The 21,077-nt window shown below is 40.4% G+C and overlaps 1 protein-coding gene across 10 annotated transcripts in view; it reads right to left on the reverse strand.

The window, feature by feature from the left end:
- GRIP1 (glutamate receptor interacting protein 1) overlaps nt 1-21,077 on the reverse strand; it is a 791,276-nt gene that overhangs the window by 94,295 nt on the left and 675,904 nt on the right. For 6 of the 10 annotated variants that reach the window (XM_049883799.1, XM_049883796.1, XM_049883802.1 and 3 more), the window contains 4 exons: nt 16,595-16,750; nt 15,419-15,574; nt 4,373-4,559; nt 3,447-3,592 (listed from right to left, as the gene is read on the reverse strand). In XM_049883799.1, coding sequence (XP_049739756.1) covers nt 3,447-3,592; nt 4,373-4,559; nt 15,419-15,574; nt 16,595-16,750 — 645 coding nt within the window. The remainder of the gene's footprint in view (nt 1-3,446; nt 3,593-4,372; nt 4,560-15,418; nt 15,575-16,594; nt 16,751-21,077) is intronic. The other 4 variants (XM_049883804.1, XM_049883805.1, XM_049883803.1 and 1 more) reach the window with 2 other exon arrangements.

Raw genomic sequence — 21,077 nt, forward strand, 5'->3', positions numbered from 1 at the left:
CTGAGGAGTCTGATGCTGTGTTTCTGCTCAACGGGAAGACGCTGGGGTCAGTTCGTGATGTTCACCACAAGCAAGGGAGGAGAAAATGACAGGATGGGAAGTAATTTTTCTGGTCTTATTCTGGATGATCTCTATACATTAGAAATGGGTTGGTGATTTTTGAAACAACTCAGGGCAGGGGGAAGTGGTCTTAGGCTCCTTTTTCCTGGCTCTTATCAACAAAGCTGAGTATTGAACAAAGCAAGTGTAACAGACATAGTTCTTGTTTTTTTAGGAGCGTAAACCAAGGATATTAAAGCATTTAATCAACAAATATGAAAATACACATTAAGTATGCATTAAGTAAATAATTAATATCAAAGATATTTAAAATAAAATAAAAATGCATTTATAGCACAAGTAAATACTTACTGCATTTTTACGCAAATAACACACACCTTCTACATTTGCCAACTGCATGTACCCTCCCCCTGTGAGGTATTTTTGTAAGCTTTGCTAATTTTTTTACAGTAAAAAAAAAAAAAAAATAGCACGTTAAAAAAAAAAAATGGCATAGCGGTGCTTATGAAAATAACCTCTTGGGGAGAGAGTGTGGTTGGCAAAAAAAGTGGAAAGCATGTATTATTTGTATAAAATACGGTATGTACTTCTTATAGAGATCAAATTGTGCTGGAATGTAGTGGGTAGATGCTGCTAAACATCCTACAGTGCACAAAGCAGCCACCTCTCACAAGGAAAAGTGTCAGCAGTGTGGAGGCTGAGAAATCCTGCTCTCATTGTTTCATGCTGGTTAGCTCTAACATTTCTTTGCAAAGAAGCAGCAATGCAACAGGATACAGAGAAGACACAATGAAAACATCAGACCTGGGATCTACCATTCACTTCGCTGTATGATCTTAATTTTCCCTACCTGAACCTCATTTTCTCCATATAAAGAGATGAAGGTACTGGATTCTAAGATTCCTTTCACCACTAATGTTCTGTGACTGTCATAAGTACATTTTGGTGAAGCGACACAGCCTTCTTCTTTGAACGTCCTTCCCTCACATGACTGATCCTTACAGGGTCCTACCTTCTACCTGATTCCTGCTTGGCCATAGCTGACAGGAGGGGGGCGGGGACACTAAACTCAAGCTGGGCCAGTTATGTTCTTTCTCCTGGGAATTAGAGATTAGAGGTGGCTGGTTCTCGCGGGACACTTTAAAAGGGATGGGAGAATCGTGTACAATAAAAAGTCAGGGAAGAATTGCCTACAGAGACCAATGGAGTATATGTGTGGAGTGAATCAGCACTGAGAAGCCAGGAGCCCCAGAGAAACAGCAGGCATGACTTCAGTTATTGATGGAAACCCAAGTTCCTGATTCCAGGCCCTCAGGAGAGCCAACTGCACTTCACTCACTCACTCACTCACTCATTCACTCATCAAATACTAAGAGACGCTTCCTGTATTTCATCACTATTTTGGGTGCTAGAGATACATTTGTGAACAAAAGGTAAAACATCCCCGTCATCCTGGATTTTTTACTGGGGAAGAGAAACAATAAATAAATACACAATATAGCATCAGGGCATGAGAAGGCCTCTGAAGACACATAAATCTGGGCAAGAGGAGAGATAGTGATGGATGATCAGGAGAGGCTTCTTGAAGCAGGTGACATCTGAGCAAAGACTGAATGAAGGGAGAAAGCAAACCCTTGACTACTCCAGGGAAGAGCTGTCCAGGCAGAAGAAACAGATTCTGCAAAGTTCTTTAGGCAGGAATGTGCTTGGCATGTCAAGTGCAACTGGTTCTTATTCTTTTTCCTCATCCCAAGTCTGGCCATCATTGTGAAGGACTTCACTGTGTGGACGGTCCTTCCATTACACTGAATTTTCAATTTCCAGAGCCTCCCTGGTTAAACGAGATTCACTCCCACTCCACTTAGAGGCACCTTTCAAAATCCTTTCAACACATGAATCAAATTGTCTCACTCCTCTGCATAAAATGCTCCATGGCTTCATTACACTTGGGATAGAATCTAGACTCTTTACTGAGACACTACATGACTTGGCCCATTCCAACCTCTTCAACCCCATCTCCAAATCCAAATCTGACCCCACCTCCACTATACATTCCAGCAACAGCCTTTTTCTGCTGTTTCTAAAATACATCAAGCTTATTATTCTGGTTCACATCCTTTATGCTGGCTGATCCCTTTGCCGAAAGCATGCTTTCCTCCTGGATCTTTGCACGGCTGGCTCCTTCTCAACCTTCAGGTCTCTGCTCAAATGTCACTTCTTGTAGGGTCATCTTACAAGAACAGCTCTCCCACAGTCATTCTTTACCCCTTTACCCTGTTTTATTTTCCTCATAGTTCTTATCAGTAGCTAAATCGATATTTTAAATTTATTACCTTTCTGTGCTGCTATCACACAAGTTTCATCAGGACAGCAGCTTTTTTCTTTCCTGTTTACGACTGCTAGCAGAGTAACCGGCATATGTTGTTGTTGTGGGCCCTCAAGTTGATCTTGACTCACAGTGACCCTATAGGACAGAGTTGAACTGGCCCATAGGGCTTCCTAGCCCATAATCTTTACGTGAGCGGATGGCCAGGTCTTTGTCCTGAGGAGCCCCTGGGTGAGTTCGAACTGCTGACCTTTTGGTTAGCAGCTGCGTGCTTAACCATTGGGTCACCAGGGCTCCTAATTGGCATATAACTCAGTAAATATTTGTTGAGATGATGTGAGGTGTCCAAAGGCAGGTAGTAAGGGTTATTGGGTCTGTGGGGCAGTATTTCACTGTGTGAAGACAGTTTTCTTACATGGCAATGAGCGCCAATCTCTAAAACCTACACATTTGTTAGTTACAGGCCAAATTTTTACCTCTTGGGTTTGTATAAATCCACCTAACGAATTCTCATTGCTCCCTACAGAACTTTGATAGTGCTTTGCAGATCAAAGAGATCGTGGGAAGCGACAAAGAGAGGCTTTTCTTGCCTCTGTGACTGAAGAATAATATTTCCCTAGCAGACAGGGAGAATTCAGAAAGTATAAGGGTTACATGATTTTTTTTTTTTTTTTAAATCACCTCTATAGCAGCTATTTTAAGAGCTCGGCTGCTAACCAAAAGGTCAGCAGTTCAAATCAACCAGCTGTCACTTGGGAACTCTATGGGGCAGCTCTACTCTGTCCTATAGGGTCTCTATGAGTCAGAATCAATTCAAAGAAAATGGGTTTGTTTTTTGGTTTGGTTATAGTGGCTATGACTTATTCAATTTGTCACATTTATTTTCAGTTGTTCTTATGGTGATGTTTTAATGAGTAATAAAAAAAAAAATTCAATTCGAAGTGACATCCCAAACCTATTTATATATTTTAAAAAATGTCCCCCTCTGCTACATAATGAATATAATTCACAGGCAGTCGACTCCTGACTCTGCCTTTGAGTTGAAATTACATGATCCTACCTGCAACATCAAACTCGATTTCCAGCGTGACCTTGTTAGTGATGGAAGAGTCTCGGAGGAGCTGACTGGCTTCCTCAAAGGTGCTGTCTTCAGTTGGAATTCCATTAATGGCCATCACTCGGTCTCCAATCTGTAGTACCCCACATCTAAATTTAGAACCACATGTTAGAGGTTGTAGATAGAGTAAAAAATTACCAAGCTGAGACTGCCAAATCTAACTTGTGTGATCCTTGCACAAAAGCATAAACATTTTTTCTTGCTTATCCAATGCTGTGGGCACCAATCCTACTGTTGTTAGTTGCTGTCGAGTTGATTCCAGCTCATGGTGACCCCATGTATGCAGAGTAGAACTGCTTCTTAGGGTTTTCAAGGCTGTGGCCTTTCAGAAGCAGATCGCCAGTTCTGTCTTCCCAGTCGTCTCTGGGTGGGCTGGAACCGCCAACCTTTTGGCTAGTAGTCAAGCACTTAACTTGTGCCACCCAAGGATCATATTAGGTCAACGCAATGTCTTGCACTCTTGCATTTCATGGCTACTTATGTAAGCAAGGGAATCCTGAAGCATTGAGACAAGTAATTAATAATTCAGCACAATGGTATTTGTTATAATCTGATCTGAACCAATCCCCCATGGCAGAGAAATTATTAAAGTTTGAACTTCAGAGATTTTTTTTTTAATGGATTTTCTCCTTTCTAATTAATATAGTCTCTGGTCCCCTGATGGTCAAAATCTTCTAGATAAAGGCATCCAAGCTTGTTATTCTTCCCAAACGTGATCAAGAACATAAAATTTTATTGTCAGAACAGAGAGTTCATCACATCTTGCATTTCCTGCATCAAGCACTGTTTCATAATTTATTAGCCACTCAGAGATGGCCAGCACCAGAAATACCGAGCAGAGAAAGATGCTGTGAAAGGATGTGTCTCACCTCTCTGCTGGGCTGTCAGCTTCAATATAGGAAATCAGAGGTGGAGAAGAGAGAGTCTCTGTGGCAAACACACTGCCCTGTAGTTGTATCCCGAATCCTGTGACAGGATCTGCTGTCAGCACAACCTCTGTGGTTTCTGTGTGAACAACCTGCCCAGCCAAGCCAACTGTACTAGAGGCTAAAGACACTAGAGAAACAAACATGAAAAAGAATGGCTTTAGGTTGGAAGAAGTGTGAAGAATACCAGAATTTCCAAAACAGATCACATCTTTGAAAAAAAGCTTATTGGCAATGGCGGGAGGCTAAATGCTGGTCTTCTGGAAAAAGCTAGAGATGAACAAGATAAACAAATCTCCCAACACTTGTTGCATTTCAGCTGCCGTTTCTTCACTGCTTCCCCAAGCTAGAAACAGCTGTGGGGGCTGTGGGAAGAGGTTAGCCTTGAGGATAGTGTGCCTGGATTCTAGTCCCAGTTCTGTCCCTAAACAACCAGCTGGGTGACCTTGAGGTAAGTCACTTAATCTCTTTGTGCGTTTGTATGCTACATAAAAAAAAAGAAGCTGGGGTAACCGGTCTTACATTTTTTTGCATTTAGCCTCCTGCACCTAAGCTTTACTGACTTTTTAAAAACAATCTGACCTTTGGTTCCTAGAGTGGTGAAGCTGTGCTGGCCCTTGACCTTACTCTAGCATTCGGTTGGCATGATAAAGTTGTTTAAATTTTCCCTCAAACCCCTCCTGCCCCTAAATTTGGTCTCTTCAGCTCTTGTTCTTTCCTACCCAGTTTCCAGCCTACCTTACCTAGAAAAGCCCTATTTCCCTCATCCCTCTGATACTTATATATCAGTCCCCAGTCACACATCTCTATATCTGTCTTGTTTCTAGCTCCAGTCCACACTGGGGAAGAGCTGGTTCACTCCTGGATGCCTTTGCCTCAGCCCTGCCCACTGGGATTCAGCCATCTTTGCTGTCTGTCAGACAGCAAACTCCCTGTCTGCAGAGTCCTATACTGGACCCTTACCTCCACCAAAAAAGAGTCTTCTCACTTCCTTACTTTAATTGAAACTTGGTGACACCATTTACCTCAAGCCCCTCTCCAATCAGAAGCCTTTTTCCTTCACTTCCCCTGCATGGGGCAAGGAGAGTGAATGGTTTACAATACTTGCAGTACCCTTCCCTCAAATCTCTTCTTTTAAAAATGACATCCTTTCTACTTATTTCTCCTTCATGTCATCCTCAAATCTGCAGTCCTCCTACTTATAATAAATTCCCCCAATTTCCTCACTGACTTCAGGACTGTAGCCAGTCCTTGTCCTCATCCTCTTTGACATCCATGGTGATAACCTCCCAACGTGTTGGCTTGAAATCTCCTTAGCTCTCTCGACGCCAATTACCAGCAATTCTGCTTTATTACAGCTCTCTGCCATCAGGGCCCTATGCTAGACCCCATGTTCCTTCAAAATGGATAGATCTGCAAGACCTCAGTATCTGAATCCTACTCCTTCATTTCATACACCATATTAGCCACCTTTTCCAGTTCCCACTGTTCTAATTCTTTCTTCTTTTTATGACTTCAAATCCTATTCCTTCTCACTTGCCTCCTAGTCTAACGCTATCTCGACAATACTTTAGCAGCAGATTTTTTCCCATTCAAGTAAAAGCATATAAGGGATGTCATGGATTGAATAATGTCCCCCCCCAAAAATGTGCGTTATCAACTTGGTTAGGCCATGATTCCCAGTATTGTGTGATTGTCCTCCATTTTGTGATTGTAATTTTATGTTAAAGAGGATTAGGGTGGGATTGTAACACCCTTACCAGATCACATCCCTGATCCAATGTAAAGGGAGCTTCCCTGGGGTGTGGCCTGCACCACCTTTAATCTTACAGGAGGTAAAAGGAAAGGGAAGCAAGCAGAGGGTTGGGGACCAAGAAAGCAGCACCAGAGCAGAACACATCCTTTGGACCCTGGGTCCCTGCGCCTGAGATGCTCCTCGACCAGGGAAAGTTTGAGGACAAGGAATCTTCCTCCAGAGCCAACAGAGAGAGAAAGCCTTTGCCTGGAGCTGACACCCTGAATTTGGACTATTAGCCTACTTTACAGTGAGGAAATAAATTTCTCTTTGTTAAAGCCATCCACTTGTGGTATTTCTGTTATAGCAGCACTAGATGACTAAGACAAGGGATATCTTCCTATTCCAGTTAAAAACAGACTTGAAATTGAGAAAGGAATGGGAGACCCAAGAGCCCTCCCCCCGCCTCATGTGGCAATCTGAGTAAGTCATTGTCTTCACCCATTTTTGCCTTCTACTGGTTTCATTTCCCTCTATATTCCACCTGGACTTCATGGTGACCATTTCGATAACACTTCTGTTAGTATCAGAGCCTCTTCAATTCCACGTGACTTTCTATCCTAATACTCTACACTCTTTGGTAATTCCCAGTCAACTCTCTCCACTGTTATTTCTGAGTTGCCAGAGGATGCTAGAGAAAGTCACATTATCTTTCACATTCACATTACTTTTTGTTGGGCACTGGAATCCTTTGCTGTGTAACATTTTGACACCTTATTTGATTCCTCACAGTCTTTCTCAAACATTTGTGCCCTTTTAAGGGTCAAACTTTACTCTTCACCTCATTTCCTATAAGACTGAGAAGATGCAACCACTGAAAAGATTTCCTTCAACAACCTTCTTTTCAACCTCAATTTGTAACATCACCTGTTCTCTCTTCCTTTTTTCCTGTTTCTGGAGGATGTGTCCTTCTGTTTCACGGCTAACTCCTTTTAGTGTCCTTGGTACTGTCCCTTACCACCTTCTCTGTTATTTTGTGCCATAAAAACCTCCTCTCTTGCTGTTTTTCCAAACTTTCCTATGTACTCCCCTACTTCCTGGCCTCTGTCTACAGATTTGTATGGGTTCCTTAACGGCTTAAAATTTGTCTTCTCCTTTCACCCTTTATGAAACTGTTCTCCTGACAGTCATTGATAACTTCCTGATTTCCAAAGTCAGTGGCCTCATCCTCTCTAGTCATTCTGAAGCAACTGGCTTCTGTAACCATCCATTTCTTTCTGAAATTCTTCTCTTTGTTTCAGTGAAACTGTGTTTTTAGATTCTTACTTTTTCAGCTCCTTCCAGTTCCTTTGCTTCCTTCCGCACTCCTAACACAAGACCCCGAGGTTCTGTTTATCTGCTCTCATTCTCAGACTTTCTCTCATTCACTTTTAAGTCCTCTAATATGATCTATGCATGTATCTTCTCAAATCTGTCTAGTGTCTTTCAAGGTCCAGGTTTGAATTTCCTCACCTGTTGATATTCCTTCCATAAAGAGGTCTCATTAACTCCTCAAACTCAACATTTTCAAAATTAAGTTAATCACAGTCCCTTCCTCATTGCCACTACTATTTCTGTCAATGGGACCATTATGCTTGTAGTTCTCCACACTTGAAATCTCAAAGTAGCCTTTGACTCACAACTGTCCATTGTCTTTTAAATTCAATCAATTACTAAGTTCTTTCAGGATGATCACTGAAATATATCTTGTATAATCCTTTTTTTCCTCATTCTACTATCAATACCTTAGTTTAGCCTTTCATTACTTTTTATCTTATAATTAATATAATACCCAAACTTCTAGGTCCTCTCATGTCCAAGGCTTTCTACATATTATTGCCAGATGATTTTCCCTTCACGATGACCTCATCATCACTAGTACACTGTATAGACTTCTAACTAATGTTCCTGCCTCCTGTCTTCAGCTAAAAAACAAAAAAAACCATTGTCATTGAGTCGATTCCTACTCATAGCCTCCAAATTGCTGCCAGAAAGACCTTCTTAATATGAAATGTCATGCCCCAATTTTGAATCTTCCAATGGCTCCCTATTTCCTATAGAACACAATCTTCAATTCTAGCGTAGCACACAGGTCCTTCATAAGTTAATTTTCTCCAACCCACCCAGCCTCCTGTGCCTCCATTCTCCCTTCACGTACCATGTGCTCTAGCCCTGCTTTCCTACCTCTGAGCCTTCATATATACTGTGCCTTCACTCTTTGGGAGCCCTGGTGATGCAGTGGTTAAGAGCTATGGCTGCTAAGCAAAAGGTTGGCAGTCTGAATCCACCAGCTGCTCCTTGGAAATGCTATGGGGCAGTATTGTAGGAAACTGTCCTATAGGGTTGCTATGAGTTGGAATGAACTCAATGGCAACATGTTTTTGTTTTTCTTGCTCTTTGGCCCTTCCTCTGTGTTTTCAATGCCACTTTCTTATTTTCAAGTTTGTTCTAGAATTAACTTTGTCCCAGCCTTATCCAAGCAGAGTTAGGCACTTCCCTTTCTACATTTTCATAGCTTCTAATATATGGCCCTATTTCAGCATTTATCAGTTTTTTGTTTGCCTGCTTGTCTATTTAGAAACCCTGGTGGTGTAGTGGTTAAGTGCTACGGCTGTTAATCAAAGGGTTGGCAGTTCAAGTCTGCCAGGTGCTCCTTGGAAACTCTATGGAGCAGTTCTACTCTGTCCTATAGGGTCACTATGAACTGGAATTGACTCGACAACAATTTTTATTTTAATGGTGGCTTGTCTATTCATTTGATTCTGGGTTCTTTCAAAGCTGGGTCCAGATCTTTTAATCTCTGAAATCCTAGAGCCTGGGACATTCAATTAACTCTGGCTAAATGTATCAAATTTTGTAATATTGTTTATATTTTCCTTTTTGGAATTAGCACTTCATGCTGCTTCTGCTGAGTTGCTACAAGAACTAAAAGCCACTCTTCAGGATCTAAAATTTTCTACTGTGGGAGATCACTCCAGCATTGTAGCTGACAGGGCAGGAGGAGGTGAGGTGGATCATTCCTCTAGGAAGAATCAGGAAAAATCTTTTTCTGCTTAAGAATCACCATCGTTGTTTTGTCTCAGCAGTATTATTGTCAACAAGGTTAAAACAGCCTATAGTGAGAGGGGTGAAGGTAGCCTCCAACACTAAGCTTTTTACAGGTGAGTGGCCTACAATTCCAAGGTCTGGCACATGGACTACACAGACTGTGTTCAGGAGTCATCTCTGCTCTGTCTGGTTCTCACATGAATTCAGATTAGATTTTCCAGTGTGGCTTTGCTGACGCCAAGTATACTCCGATTGCCTTCCAGATCATACTTTTTGTTATCAGTTGTACAAAACCATTAGAAGGTGTCCTTTCCTGTCTTAATCTGGAGAGTTTCTTTTCAGTTATTACTCATAGCAGGCAGGAGTATAATATTAGAACATCATCTGTTTGGCAGATTACTTTCACTCCATCTTCTAGGTAAAGGTTTTTGGAATTCAACAGGAACACTTTACATTTTGTCAATCTTTCTATAGGTTCACATGAATATATTTTTTCCATTCGAGACCTGAATTTGGTATTGATTTTTTGGCTGTTAAATTGGTGTTTAAAACTGCTTTTGAACTTTTGAGTTAAGACATCTGTTTACTACCTTCATTAAAAAAGAATTAAGAAGAAACTTAATAATGAGAGGGGATTAGGTTAGATACAGGGATGACCTTCTCAAAGGTAAGACTTGTTATATTTTTTGGAACTGTTAGGGAAGACAGTTGAGAAGTTCCATTTCCTAAAATATTCTGAAAACAGAAATAAGTACTGATTCAGTTTGGGCTCTATCTGGAGGCAGTAGAAATTATTAGGAAATTTATGTATCATAGTTTATAAGTATACAAATAATTATGTAAAGTTATAATTTGTAATGTAAATACAGGATTATATTAAATAACTTAGAATTTATAATTAACTCAAAGCCTTCTGACATTTTACAATTAACTCAAAGCCTTCTGTTCTCTGACATAGTAAAACTTCATTGGAAAACTGTATGTATGGATTACTCACACATACCGAAGTTCTGAAAACTACTACCAGACATGGAAAAGATAAATTTTTGATTTAGAGATGATGAGCCAGAAAGAAGATTAACCAGTATTACGTGGAGGAGAAAAAAGATGAGCTTGATTATCCTGCTTCATTAATGTGGTCAACCAGCAGAAGAAAATAAAGGTGATATATGAATTCTAATCTTGTAGTTTAAAAGTGCGTATGATGAATTCTCTCTCCAGTAGCTCATACCCCTCCCTGCAAGGTATTCAGTTGGCTCTGAGCTGGAAGCTCCTGGCTGTGGCCTGAGGCGTGGCTCCTTCTACTCACAGGTGAAGATGGGAATGACTAAATGGTGGACATACTGTGATTGAATACTACTAACTGGTGTGTGCAGAGGTTGTGTTTAGGATTCATCTCTGCTTTGTCTGGTTCCCATTCATGTATAAAGGCTTCTGTTCACAGCTCTTCAGGGAATGGGCTTGTGTTTTTGTCAATTCTTATCTTTCCTAGCGGACGGGAGAGAAACAAAAGACAGCTCTTTGGTTCGAAAGTTTAAAAATATGCCAAATGTTTCCTTAATTTACAAGGTTGTGAGGTTTACTATCAAATAGGAAGAACATTTAAAAATGTTAAAAAGCATACAAAGCACAAGGTTTCAAAAATGTATTAATATAACACATCTTTTGTTACTTGGTCCTGTAATTTGGGGTTAGTGACCTTTGTCTCGAGTGCTCTACATTACAGTCAACCTGCTGCAGACCCAGCACATCAAGTGTCACATGATCCAGTTCAAGGGCACAGTGGTGGTGGCCAGCAGCTCCATTCTCCAAATAGTGGGGCAGTTCTCAAGATACTCCCTTCCAGGGCTTCCTGCACTGTCATGTATAAAAGCTTACCATTAGCTGCCTGTATCTTCCAATCTTTTTTCAGAGGTAGATAGAAAAGACCAGAAAAGTTGTTAAGTTTTCTCATTCTCTTCCTTTCAGTTCTCTTCAAGGCTGTCTTCCCTAGTGGCAAGTGGTGATGACAAAAGAGGCAAAGACCATTTTGGGGGCGTGTTCTAGCTTCTGCTCTTTGCTAACATTCAGTTGGACTGGGAACAGGCAGAGTCTCTACACTGGCTCTGTGTGCAGGAACAGGAAGCTGAAAGCAGGGGCAACTAGCCAGACCCACTTGTCAGTCATGCCACCATGACAGGGGGATGACTGGGTTCTGGTAGAAGCCTGGTCCTCTGTGGCAGCCCAGGCAGTGGGGGAAAGGTCAGTAAGTATTGGAAGGGGTGATGAAAGGGTTCCCTCTGTGACATGGCTCTTTAGCCTGCCCAGGGCTTTGTGACACTCCCTGAAAGCCTAGTGCTTGTACTCATCCTGCCCCCTGTCAAACAAGCATTACTTCGCTGTTTTAATCTTCATTTTATGAGGAGTCCCTGGGTAGCGCAAACAGTTTATGCACCCAGCTGCTAACCAAAAGGCTGGAGGTGGGAGTCTACCCAGAGGTGCTTTGGAAGAAAGGCTTGGCTACCTACTTGAAAACATTAAAAAAAAAAACATTAGCCACTGAAAATCCTATGGAGCACAGTTCTACTCTGACACAGATGGGGTTGCAACTGTTTTTTTTTTAACGTGTTGGTACAGACTTCTGTGTTCCCTTTTGGTCAATGATACAGGATATTTTAATATTTATGTGAGATAGCTTCATTCTTTCCTGGTCATCTGCTTCCTCTGTAATAGAAATACATGTGAGATTTTTTTTTTCTTCTGTTTGAAGGTTCTAGCCTCAGTCACCGCCAATATTGCAGAGACTTTTTACTGTATGCGTGGCTTTTGCCATGATTCACCATCCATACAAATGGCCTGGTTGCTATAGAAACATAAGTCTTAGAAAGGGGGCAGTAAATGGTGGCACAGAACAAAGACATAAATACAGAGGTGGAAATAAACCATGGTATAGGAAGAATGGTAATAAAACTTTTATTATCAGTTATTCAGGAAAATCTTCATACCTAAAGTGTGACCATACCAAGCTTAAGCAATAAAAAAAGGATAGAAACGAAAATCCTCATTTTTTAAAGCTGATTTTAGAATACCACCATTGGTTTTTCAGGTCTTTTTGAAGTGGGGATAAAAGTTCATAGCATTTTGAACTTTATTGTTTGATTAAAATATAAAATGTATGCTCTCCTGAGACACATTTATAAACATTCTGGTAGGTATCTTGTCAGTGGCACTCCACTGGCTAGTGTCTGCAGCAATCACGAACAATTAGAAATTTCATGAATGAGGTTTCTGTTTACACTTTTATGCTGGAGAATAATGGGCTGGTTCAAGAAAGAATTTATGAGTTGGGTATGGGTACTGGTGACAATGTGGCCTCAGCTTTGTTCCCTGCTACAAAATTCAAGACGTGTAAATATCAACTTGAGATAGTCAAACATATTATCATTCATTTATGTTCACTAAAAGCTAATAGCCTTAATCAACAAAGCAAGTCTTACCTAAAACAAACAAATGGTTAGCCTTTGAAGCAGAAGTACAAACATTACTGAATTCATTTTAATTCCTCTTAGCCTGTTTCTAGCACTTATGAGTGCTGTACATGAAGCCGTTTATGTAAAAAAAAATTCATATACAAATGTCCACCAACTTTGAAGGCATTACATGGAAAACTCAAGAACTATGTATTATGCTAAAGTGAACCATTATGAAAATGTCTAGATATGAGAGTAACATCAGCAGATTTTTATACATGACAATTCAGATATAAAACCAAAAAACCAAACCTGTTGCCATTGAGCTGATTCCGACTCATAGCGACTCTATAGGACAGAGTAGAACTACCCCATAGGGTTTCCAAGGAGCACCTGGTGGATTTGAACTGCTGACCTTTTTGGTTTGCAGCCATAGCTCTTAACCACTACACCACCAGGGTTTCCTAATTCAGATACAGGCGTAAGAAAAGCTAACACTTACACTTTCAACAATTAAGCAGTGCTTACTATTTACTGGAAACCCTGGTGGCGTAGTGGTTAAGTGCTATGGCTGCTAACCAAAGGGCTGGCAGTTCGAATCCACCAGGCTCTTCTTGGAAACTCTATGGGGCAGTTCTACTCTGTCCTATAGGGTTGCTATGAGTCGGAATTGACTCAACGGCACTGGGTTTGGTTTTTGGTTTTGGTACTATTTACCATGTGTAGTTCTGACCATATATGTTATTACACTTCAAAATTAACCCATGAGTTAAGTACTGTAATTATCCCCATTTTTGTAGATAAGAAAGCCAACACATAGAGAGCTTAAGAAACTTCCTCAAGGTCCTACAGCTAGAAAGTAACGATGCTTGGATGAGAACTCAGGCAGCTTAGTGTCAGAATCCATGCTTATAACCATGCTTCAGCTGCTGAAAATAACTTACTCTAATGTTTGCTAAGAAACATGGGATTCTAGAAGCTCCTTGTTCTCATTTTGACTAAACTTAGTCTTCTTTCCATTTTTCTAATTTCAAATTTACTGTCATTTACATATATTAAAGATGATGCATCTCCTTATAATTGATGGGACATACAAGGCAAAATCATGAATATATCACATGGTACCCTATCTTTGGCAATGGTTTTCTTTGTAAGGAAACCTGTAGGTTACTGTAGCAGGAAGACACTATTTTCTAGAGTGAGGGTTGGCTGGTCTCCCACACTGATGGTGGTGGCATTGGTGGGATTGGTGAGATATCCTCCTGGGAAGATGAATCTCTGACCAACAAGCTAAAGAGCCAATAGCATCAGCCACCTTTTCTCACAAGAACATTCTCTCTTCAATACTAGCCTAGAAGTAACTGGTTTGATTTTATTTAAGTAACTTAAGTACGTTCCTTATTAGTATTCCCATGGTAAGCACGAGAAGAGACTCCCAATTCTTTGAGTTTCTTTTATAGTAATGATTATGGCCATCAAAAAAGGACACATAGGACAAGAAATATTCACACCTCTCTAGATTATGATTTGACTGAGCTGGTTGGACAGGTATGTGCTCTCTTCCTTCCAAAGCTATGTGATCAGCTAAGAGAATATGGTGTTCCCCAATAAAAAAGGACAATTCAGGAATCACTTGTGTTTCTTCTCTGCTAAGACATCTATCACCCTTTTTTTTATACATACACCAAACTATCCAAAAGCATGTAGCCGAGCACATCTTCCTAGTCCCGCTTAGTCTATATTGTGCTTGGCTGTCTCAGAAGATCATATTTCTAATAATCACAGATGAAATTCCAAGCTTGTAGGATGCATGTTATGAAGCTGAGCGTCCTCTCACCTTTCCGAAGGCTGGAGTAAGCAATAGGGAACTGCATGTCTTAGAGCAGTGGCTCTCAAAGGGCTAACATGGGGGGCAGGGACTTGGTTGCTCCGGAAAGTGTCAGAATCTTGAGGAATGGGATATAGTTTGAAAATGCATATTTAAATGTATCATCACTTCAGTATTTTCCTCATGAAATGTAGTTTAATATGAAATTTATAATAACGTGTTTAAAATGCATGAGAATCTCACATCTTTCAAAAGGGGACATAGGTTTCAAAAGATTGATTTAGAGTGAATAAGAACAAAGATTTCATGTGGAAAGCTACCCAGAATATAAGGAAAGACTGTTAAATGAAAAAGAAAAAAAAAAAAATCCCACATTTTTGGTTATTTTATCAGGTTGAAAGAGCAAGAAAAAAACTTAAATATGAAGTTATAGGTAAAGGTAGTATTAGCTAACTAATGCAGGTTGAAGTTGTATTCAGTACAATCAGTAGCATATAGATAATGGATATCATTTTAATGGCCTTTGGCACAGAGCTGTGAGCTAATTAGCATTTACCTGATTATTTAAAACAACAGCAACAAACCCAGTTGCTGTTGACTCCAACTCATGACAATCCTGTGTGTGTCAGAGTACAACTGTGTTCCACAGAATTTTCAAGGATTGTTGTTTTGGAAGTAGGTTGCCAGGACTTTCTTCCATGGTGCCTCTGGGTGGACTCAGACCTCCAATCTTTCAGTTAGCAGCCGAGTATGTTAACCATTTGCACCATGCAAGGACCTGATTTCTTAGGCATCATAAAACACACTTCCCTTTGGTTTCAGTACTTCAAGGCTGTCAATGCCCATACAACTTCTCCAGGCCAAACAGTATTGGTTAATGTTTCACTTACATGAACTTTTGAAGTCTTTCTTTTTCAGTCTCCTCCTCATCATGGTTCCGCGTGGGCTAGTGGAGTACAGGCTTCGTGGTAAAGTCCCCATGTTCAGGGAACTCAGGCTGTATGCACTCATGGAGGTAGGAGAGAAAGATGAAGACACCAAAGCTGCTGTAAGAGAGTGAAGACTTGGCACAGAGCATTCTCAGGTGGGTGCGAGCCAACCAGTAACAATGCAGAGACACACAAGATGCACAGCAATGGCTAGTAAGTCCCCCAGCCAGGCAAAGACCAGGCTCAGGAGCCATGGAGACAGCACTTTAGAATCTCAGAGTTAAAAGAGACTGATTATAAATGCCTGACAAGAGCAGGATCCTCATAAGTACAATGGAACACAGAGAAGCTCTATGAATTTTGCTTTAGACAAAAAACAAACATTAGAACAAGTTTCGCCATAAACAACTTAATGCATCAGAAATATAATCTTATTTTCATAGATATTTTCTGACATGAATTTCATAAATGATTCCACATATACAAAGAAGATCTGAGAACATTATACAGGGGCGGATTATCTAATAGGCAAGGTAAGCAAGGTACGCTCACCTTGTTTACCAGATCGTCTGTAGTGAAAAATTTTCACATTTTCTCACCACATGAAAGACTCTGCTTCTAGGTGTGGCTGGCATCTGCCTCTCTCCCAACCCCACAGCACCTTCCTACAGAATCAAAGCTTCTCTTCACATTTACAATCCCTGACAGGGGTGAGGACTTAGTAAGCAAGGTAAGCGTGGGCTTATTTGTGTTTACTTACTAGTCTGCAGTGAATAATTTCACATGGGTTTCACCACATCTTTGGTGAAATTGTTTGCTATAGGCCATGTGAAATCATTCACTACAGATGATCTGGTAAGGCAAGGTAGCACTGTGCTACCTTGGATAATCTGCCCCTGACTGTCTATAATATTCTGAATTATTATCTCCTGACCACATATAAATCATTCTGAACATTTACATCCTTTTCTAACAACAAATGGTGGAAAACAAAAAGACTTAAAAAAATGATAATCTGCTATTACATAAAAAGCACACAACACACATGAAGCCCAAGATGTAACGAATTAGATAAGGAAGGAGTGAGAAGGATATAATTTAAATAAAAGACCAGGAGGAGAAAGCCTGGAACATTACGAGGGCTGTTTGGAGGAGGCGCTTTCGGGAATGTCAGGGCTGGCACTCTGCAATGATCAGGGTGGTACGTGTTATAGTGATGGTAGGTGTGAAGGCTGTTGTGGTTGCTGGCCCAGGAATCCCAGGTAAGTTGCCTGTCGCTCCTCTGAATTTTCACTGCCCATATGAAGTGATGATGAGAAATAAAACAAAAACAACACAAAAAAAAAAAGAACCAAAAAAAAAAAAAAAAGGAAAAAGTAACTGAACTGTACAAATAAAAAGTATTGCAAAATGAAAGCTGCTTGCAAAGAAAAAAAAATCTGCTAGGCTTTGCCCTTTCTCAGTGGTCAGCAAAACAGGTGATTAACATCAGGGATGGCAACTTTTCACGTACCCGAGAATAATGCATGTCTTTCCCCAGCCCATTTTTTCCTCCTTTTAAGATGAGTATTGAATCAATTTCTAATCTCCCCCGTGCTTCACAGCAGAGATTAGAAACATTTTTTTGTTACACTTAAAAGCCGACCCCATAAAGATCTATTGCATACGATTAGTAATTAAAGATTTGCAAATCTTGGTCAGTTAGTAGCGCTTGTTTAGAGAAAAAGCAAAGAAAGCACAATAAATCACGTGGGCTCACGAATCAAATGGTTTACTACTCACACATCACAATTTACTGCTCTGACGTTTTAATTATACTACGATCCATCATGTGCACTTGATTTTCCTCAATAATAGACTGCTCTAATCATGCAGTGGGTAAGTGCTATGGCTGCTAACCAAGAGGTCGGCAGTTTGAATCCGCCAGGTGCTCCTTGGAAACTCTATGGGGCAGCTCCACTCTGTCCCATAGGGTCACTATGAGTCGGAATCGACTCAACGGCAGTGGGTTTTTTTTTTTTTTCTAATCATCTGTCATTATAAGAATCTTATCTTATCCTGACTAATAAAAAAGGAAAAAAAAGTGGCAATATATTTTATAATTTCTTTAAAAGTATTTTTGGAAAGCTTTATTTAAACTTGAAATAAATGTTTGATTTAAAAAATACTTCACCTGTGGTTGTTTCCTAAAGATGCCATATAGATTTTAATAAAGTTTATTTCAAAGTCTTGATGTCCCCTCCCTTTATCTTCAAAGAAATGTTTATCAAGCTCCAGCTCTATGTTGAACATTAAGATTTGATTTTCTACCCAACATTCTGAAATATGACCAATATTGTTTACTATGTCTGACATAAGATCTTAAAGAGCTAAAAATAACACGAATTCACATCTTGTACTTGCGTGACTCTAATGTTAGATGTCTTGCATGTAAATTCCTTAACAGTATTCATTCATGTTGGAGCCCTGGTAGAGCAGTGGTTAAGAGCTACGGTTGCTAATCAAAAGGTCGGCAGTTCGAATCCACCAGATACTCCTTAGAAGCCTTATAGGGCAGTTCTACTTTGCCCTATAGGGTCGCTAGGAGTCGGAATCTACACAATGGCATCGGGTTTTTTTTTTTTAATTCACGTAGGGAGGTAGAACACTGCATATCTAAAGGAGGGCTATTTAGATGAGAGCTTAAGTTATAACATCTGTTGATACCAGGCTCACTGGCCAGTTCACTTCCTTTCTGGGATGAGAAAGAGCATGGAACAAGAGCACTGGCATGCCAGATGAGGGTGAGGCCGACCTGGGCTTCAGTTCTAGCTCCATCCCTTCCTATCTATATGTCCTTAGCCAGTTACTTGGCTTCTCTAAGGCTCAGTTTCCTCATCTGTCAAAAGGAGATCATGAAAGGACTGTTGTGAGGGTTAAATGAGATTATGCATGCCAGGTACGTAGCATGGTGCTGGTACACAGAATAAATACATATCAGCTCTTAGCAACAGCATCAATTCTGCCTGCCAACAAAGTATCTTTTAAAATGAATAGCTATATCTCCCACTTAATAAATTTCACTCATTAGACACTTAAATCTTCGAGAATCTCAGAAATCCACGATGTAAAAGAACACTTTGATAGCCACCATAATTTCGTAATCTTATGGAGTAACTCTACTCTGTCCTCTAGGGTTGCTGTAAGTCAGAATTGACTCCACAGCACACAACAACATACCACCTGGCCTTTCCTGCTATCCTACTGCTGTTTCTGGTTTGGGCTCCTCTCCCTCACCACCATCCTAGTTCAAGCCACCATTTGCTTCACCTGGACTTGGCTTCTAGATTACACTCCTTCATACCTACCTTGCAGTATCCACAACGCAGCCAGGGTGATCTTCTGAATACACAAATTAGACCATGTCACTTTGTTTAAACTATGTCAATGGCTTACCATTAAATGAGAATCCAATCTGGCCTCTCCTTATCTCTCCAGGTTTGTCTCCTCCATCATTCACTATGTTTCAGTCACACTGGTCTTATGTCTACTCGCAGAATGAGGCAGGCTTCTTCCTGCCTTAGGGCTGTTACAATTGGCTAGTTCTTCTGCCTCTAAGTTTCCTCCCTCAGTTGTTTGCCTGGGTGGCTCCTTCTTATCATTCAGGTCTCAGATCAGGTGGCACCTCCTTGGAGAAGTCCTTGCTGACTTTCCTGGCTGAAATAGCTGCCCTGACCCCATGATACCTCATTACTATTTTATATTCATCATAGCACTTCTTACTGTCAGTAATGGCTTTATTTATTTAACATATTTTTAATGTTTGTCTTTCCATACTAAAATATAAACTCCATGACAATAGGAATCTACTTTGTCTTGTTCATTACATAGTCTAGCAACTAGCACAGTGCCTAGTATGTAATGACTGACGAATGAATGAACGAATACATACATAAATAGGAGTATCAGCCTGAGTATCTATTTCTGCCCGGCAGCAGCATTTTCCTTGGGATAAAAGACTGTGTTGCCAGGGAAGTCCCTAGTGGATTCTCTTTCACCCTTCTCATTCTACTTTAGGGGTATACAGAAAGCCTTTTTAGCAAGATGCAATCACTGGGGTTTGATAATCTACAACCATTGTTACTCTATTGTACTCTTCACAAAGTATTGCCTGCCTTGCAACTAAGCCAGAGTACAGGGAGTGGACTTCAGCATTCAACATCCACTTTTTGACTCAGTTCTTCAAGAGTGCTTTGAAAATTACTAGGCTTTTGTTAGGACTGTAAAGCCCAATTAATAACTCAATAAGCAAGATATTATTGACCATCTATTATATGTCAACTGTTGCAGAAAGGTTAAATGTAGGTCATAAATTTTACCCTGACTTTGAACTATTACTGGGGACTGAATCTTCATACATACAAAATAAATAAAAAACCCAAACCAAACCTGTTGCCGTCAAGTCAATTGCAACTCATAGGAGCCCTACAGCACAGAGTACAACTGCCCCATAGGGTTTCCAAGGAGTGGCTGGTGGCAACCTTTTGGTTAGCAGCCAAATGCTTAACCACTGGGCTCCATGAAATAATTAAGAGACAAAAATGATATAAAACAGTGCACAAAACTGCATGCCATGTATTAAAACAAAACAAAACAAAAGAAACTCATTGCCATCGAGTCTATTCCAGCTCATAGTGATCCTATAGGACAGAGTAGGACTGCTCCATAGGGTTTCCAAGGAGCACCTAGTAGATTCAAACTGCCGACCTTTTGGTCAGCAGCTGAACTCTTAATCACCACTCCACACAATGAATGCAAAAGGTATCCAACAAATAATGTAGGCCAGAAAAGAGTTATTTTTTGAATGTACATTCCAAAATCTGTTATGTTTTATGGTGGTGTACTTGATATTTATATATTAGGCAAGTACTTCAGAAGTTTAATAATAAGATGTTACATTTTTGGTATGCTCTTTCATCTTGCAAAGAACATTCATACACATTCTCTCATCGAGAAGGTTAATGTTATGTGTCAACTTGGCTAGGCTATTATTCTCAGAGTTTTGACAGTCACTGGACTGGTTGCTCTTCCATAACATAATATAATGTAATCACCTTAAACGATGTGATCTGATGTGATCAGCCAATCAGTTGAAAGAGGACTTTCCTTGGGGATGTGGCCAGCCTCTAGTACATAAATGGATGACCTGGCAAAGATCTCTCTCTCTCAACTCTGTGACAACACTGCACTTTTCTTGTCGACTGATTTCTGGTTCCTGGAATGTAAGTCTGCAGAAATCTCCTGCTGCCTGCAGATTTTGGATTTTCCAGCCCCCACAAGGCTGTGGACCAGCAGAGGTCTCCAGCCTGCTGCCTGACCTGGGGAGTTGGGACTTGCCAGGCCCCACAACTGCATGAGCCATTTCGTTGAAGTAAATCTCTCTTTCTCTCTCTGTGTATATATATATATATGTAGTCTAACTGGTTTTGTCCTCTAGATAAAATGACTAAGATGTTCATTTAATAGTTCTAATAATAACAGCCAACTTTCACTGAGTACTTACTATATACTAGGCACCGTGCTATGTGATTTTTCATGGATTACCTCAGAAAATGCTCACAACATACCTATGGGATAGACA

The sequence above is a fragment of the Elephas maximus genome, chromosome 4, assembly GCF_024166365.1.
Source record: "Elephas maximus indicus isolate mEleMax1 chromosome 4, mEleMax1 primary haplotype, whole genome shotgun sequence".
Lineage (NCBI taxonomy): Eukaryota > Metazoa > Chordata > Mammalia > Proboscidea > Elephantidae > Elephas > Elephas maximus.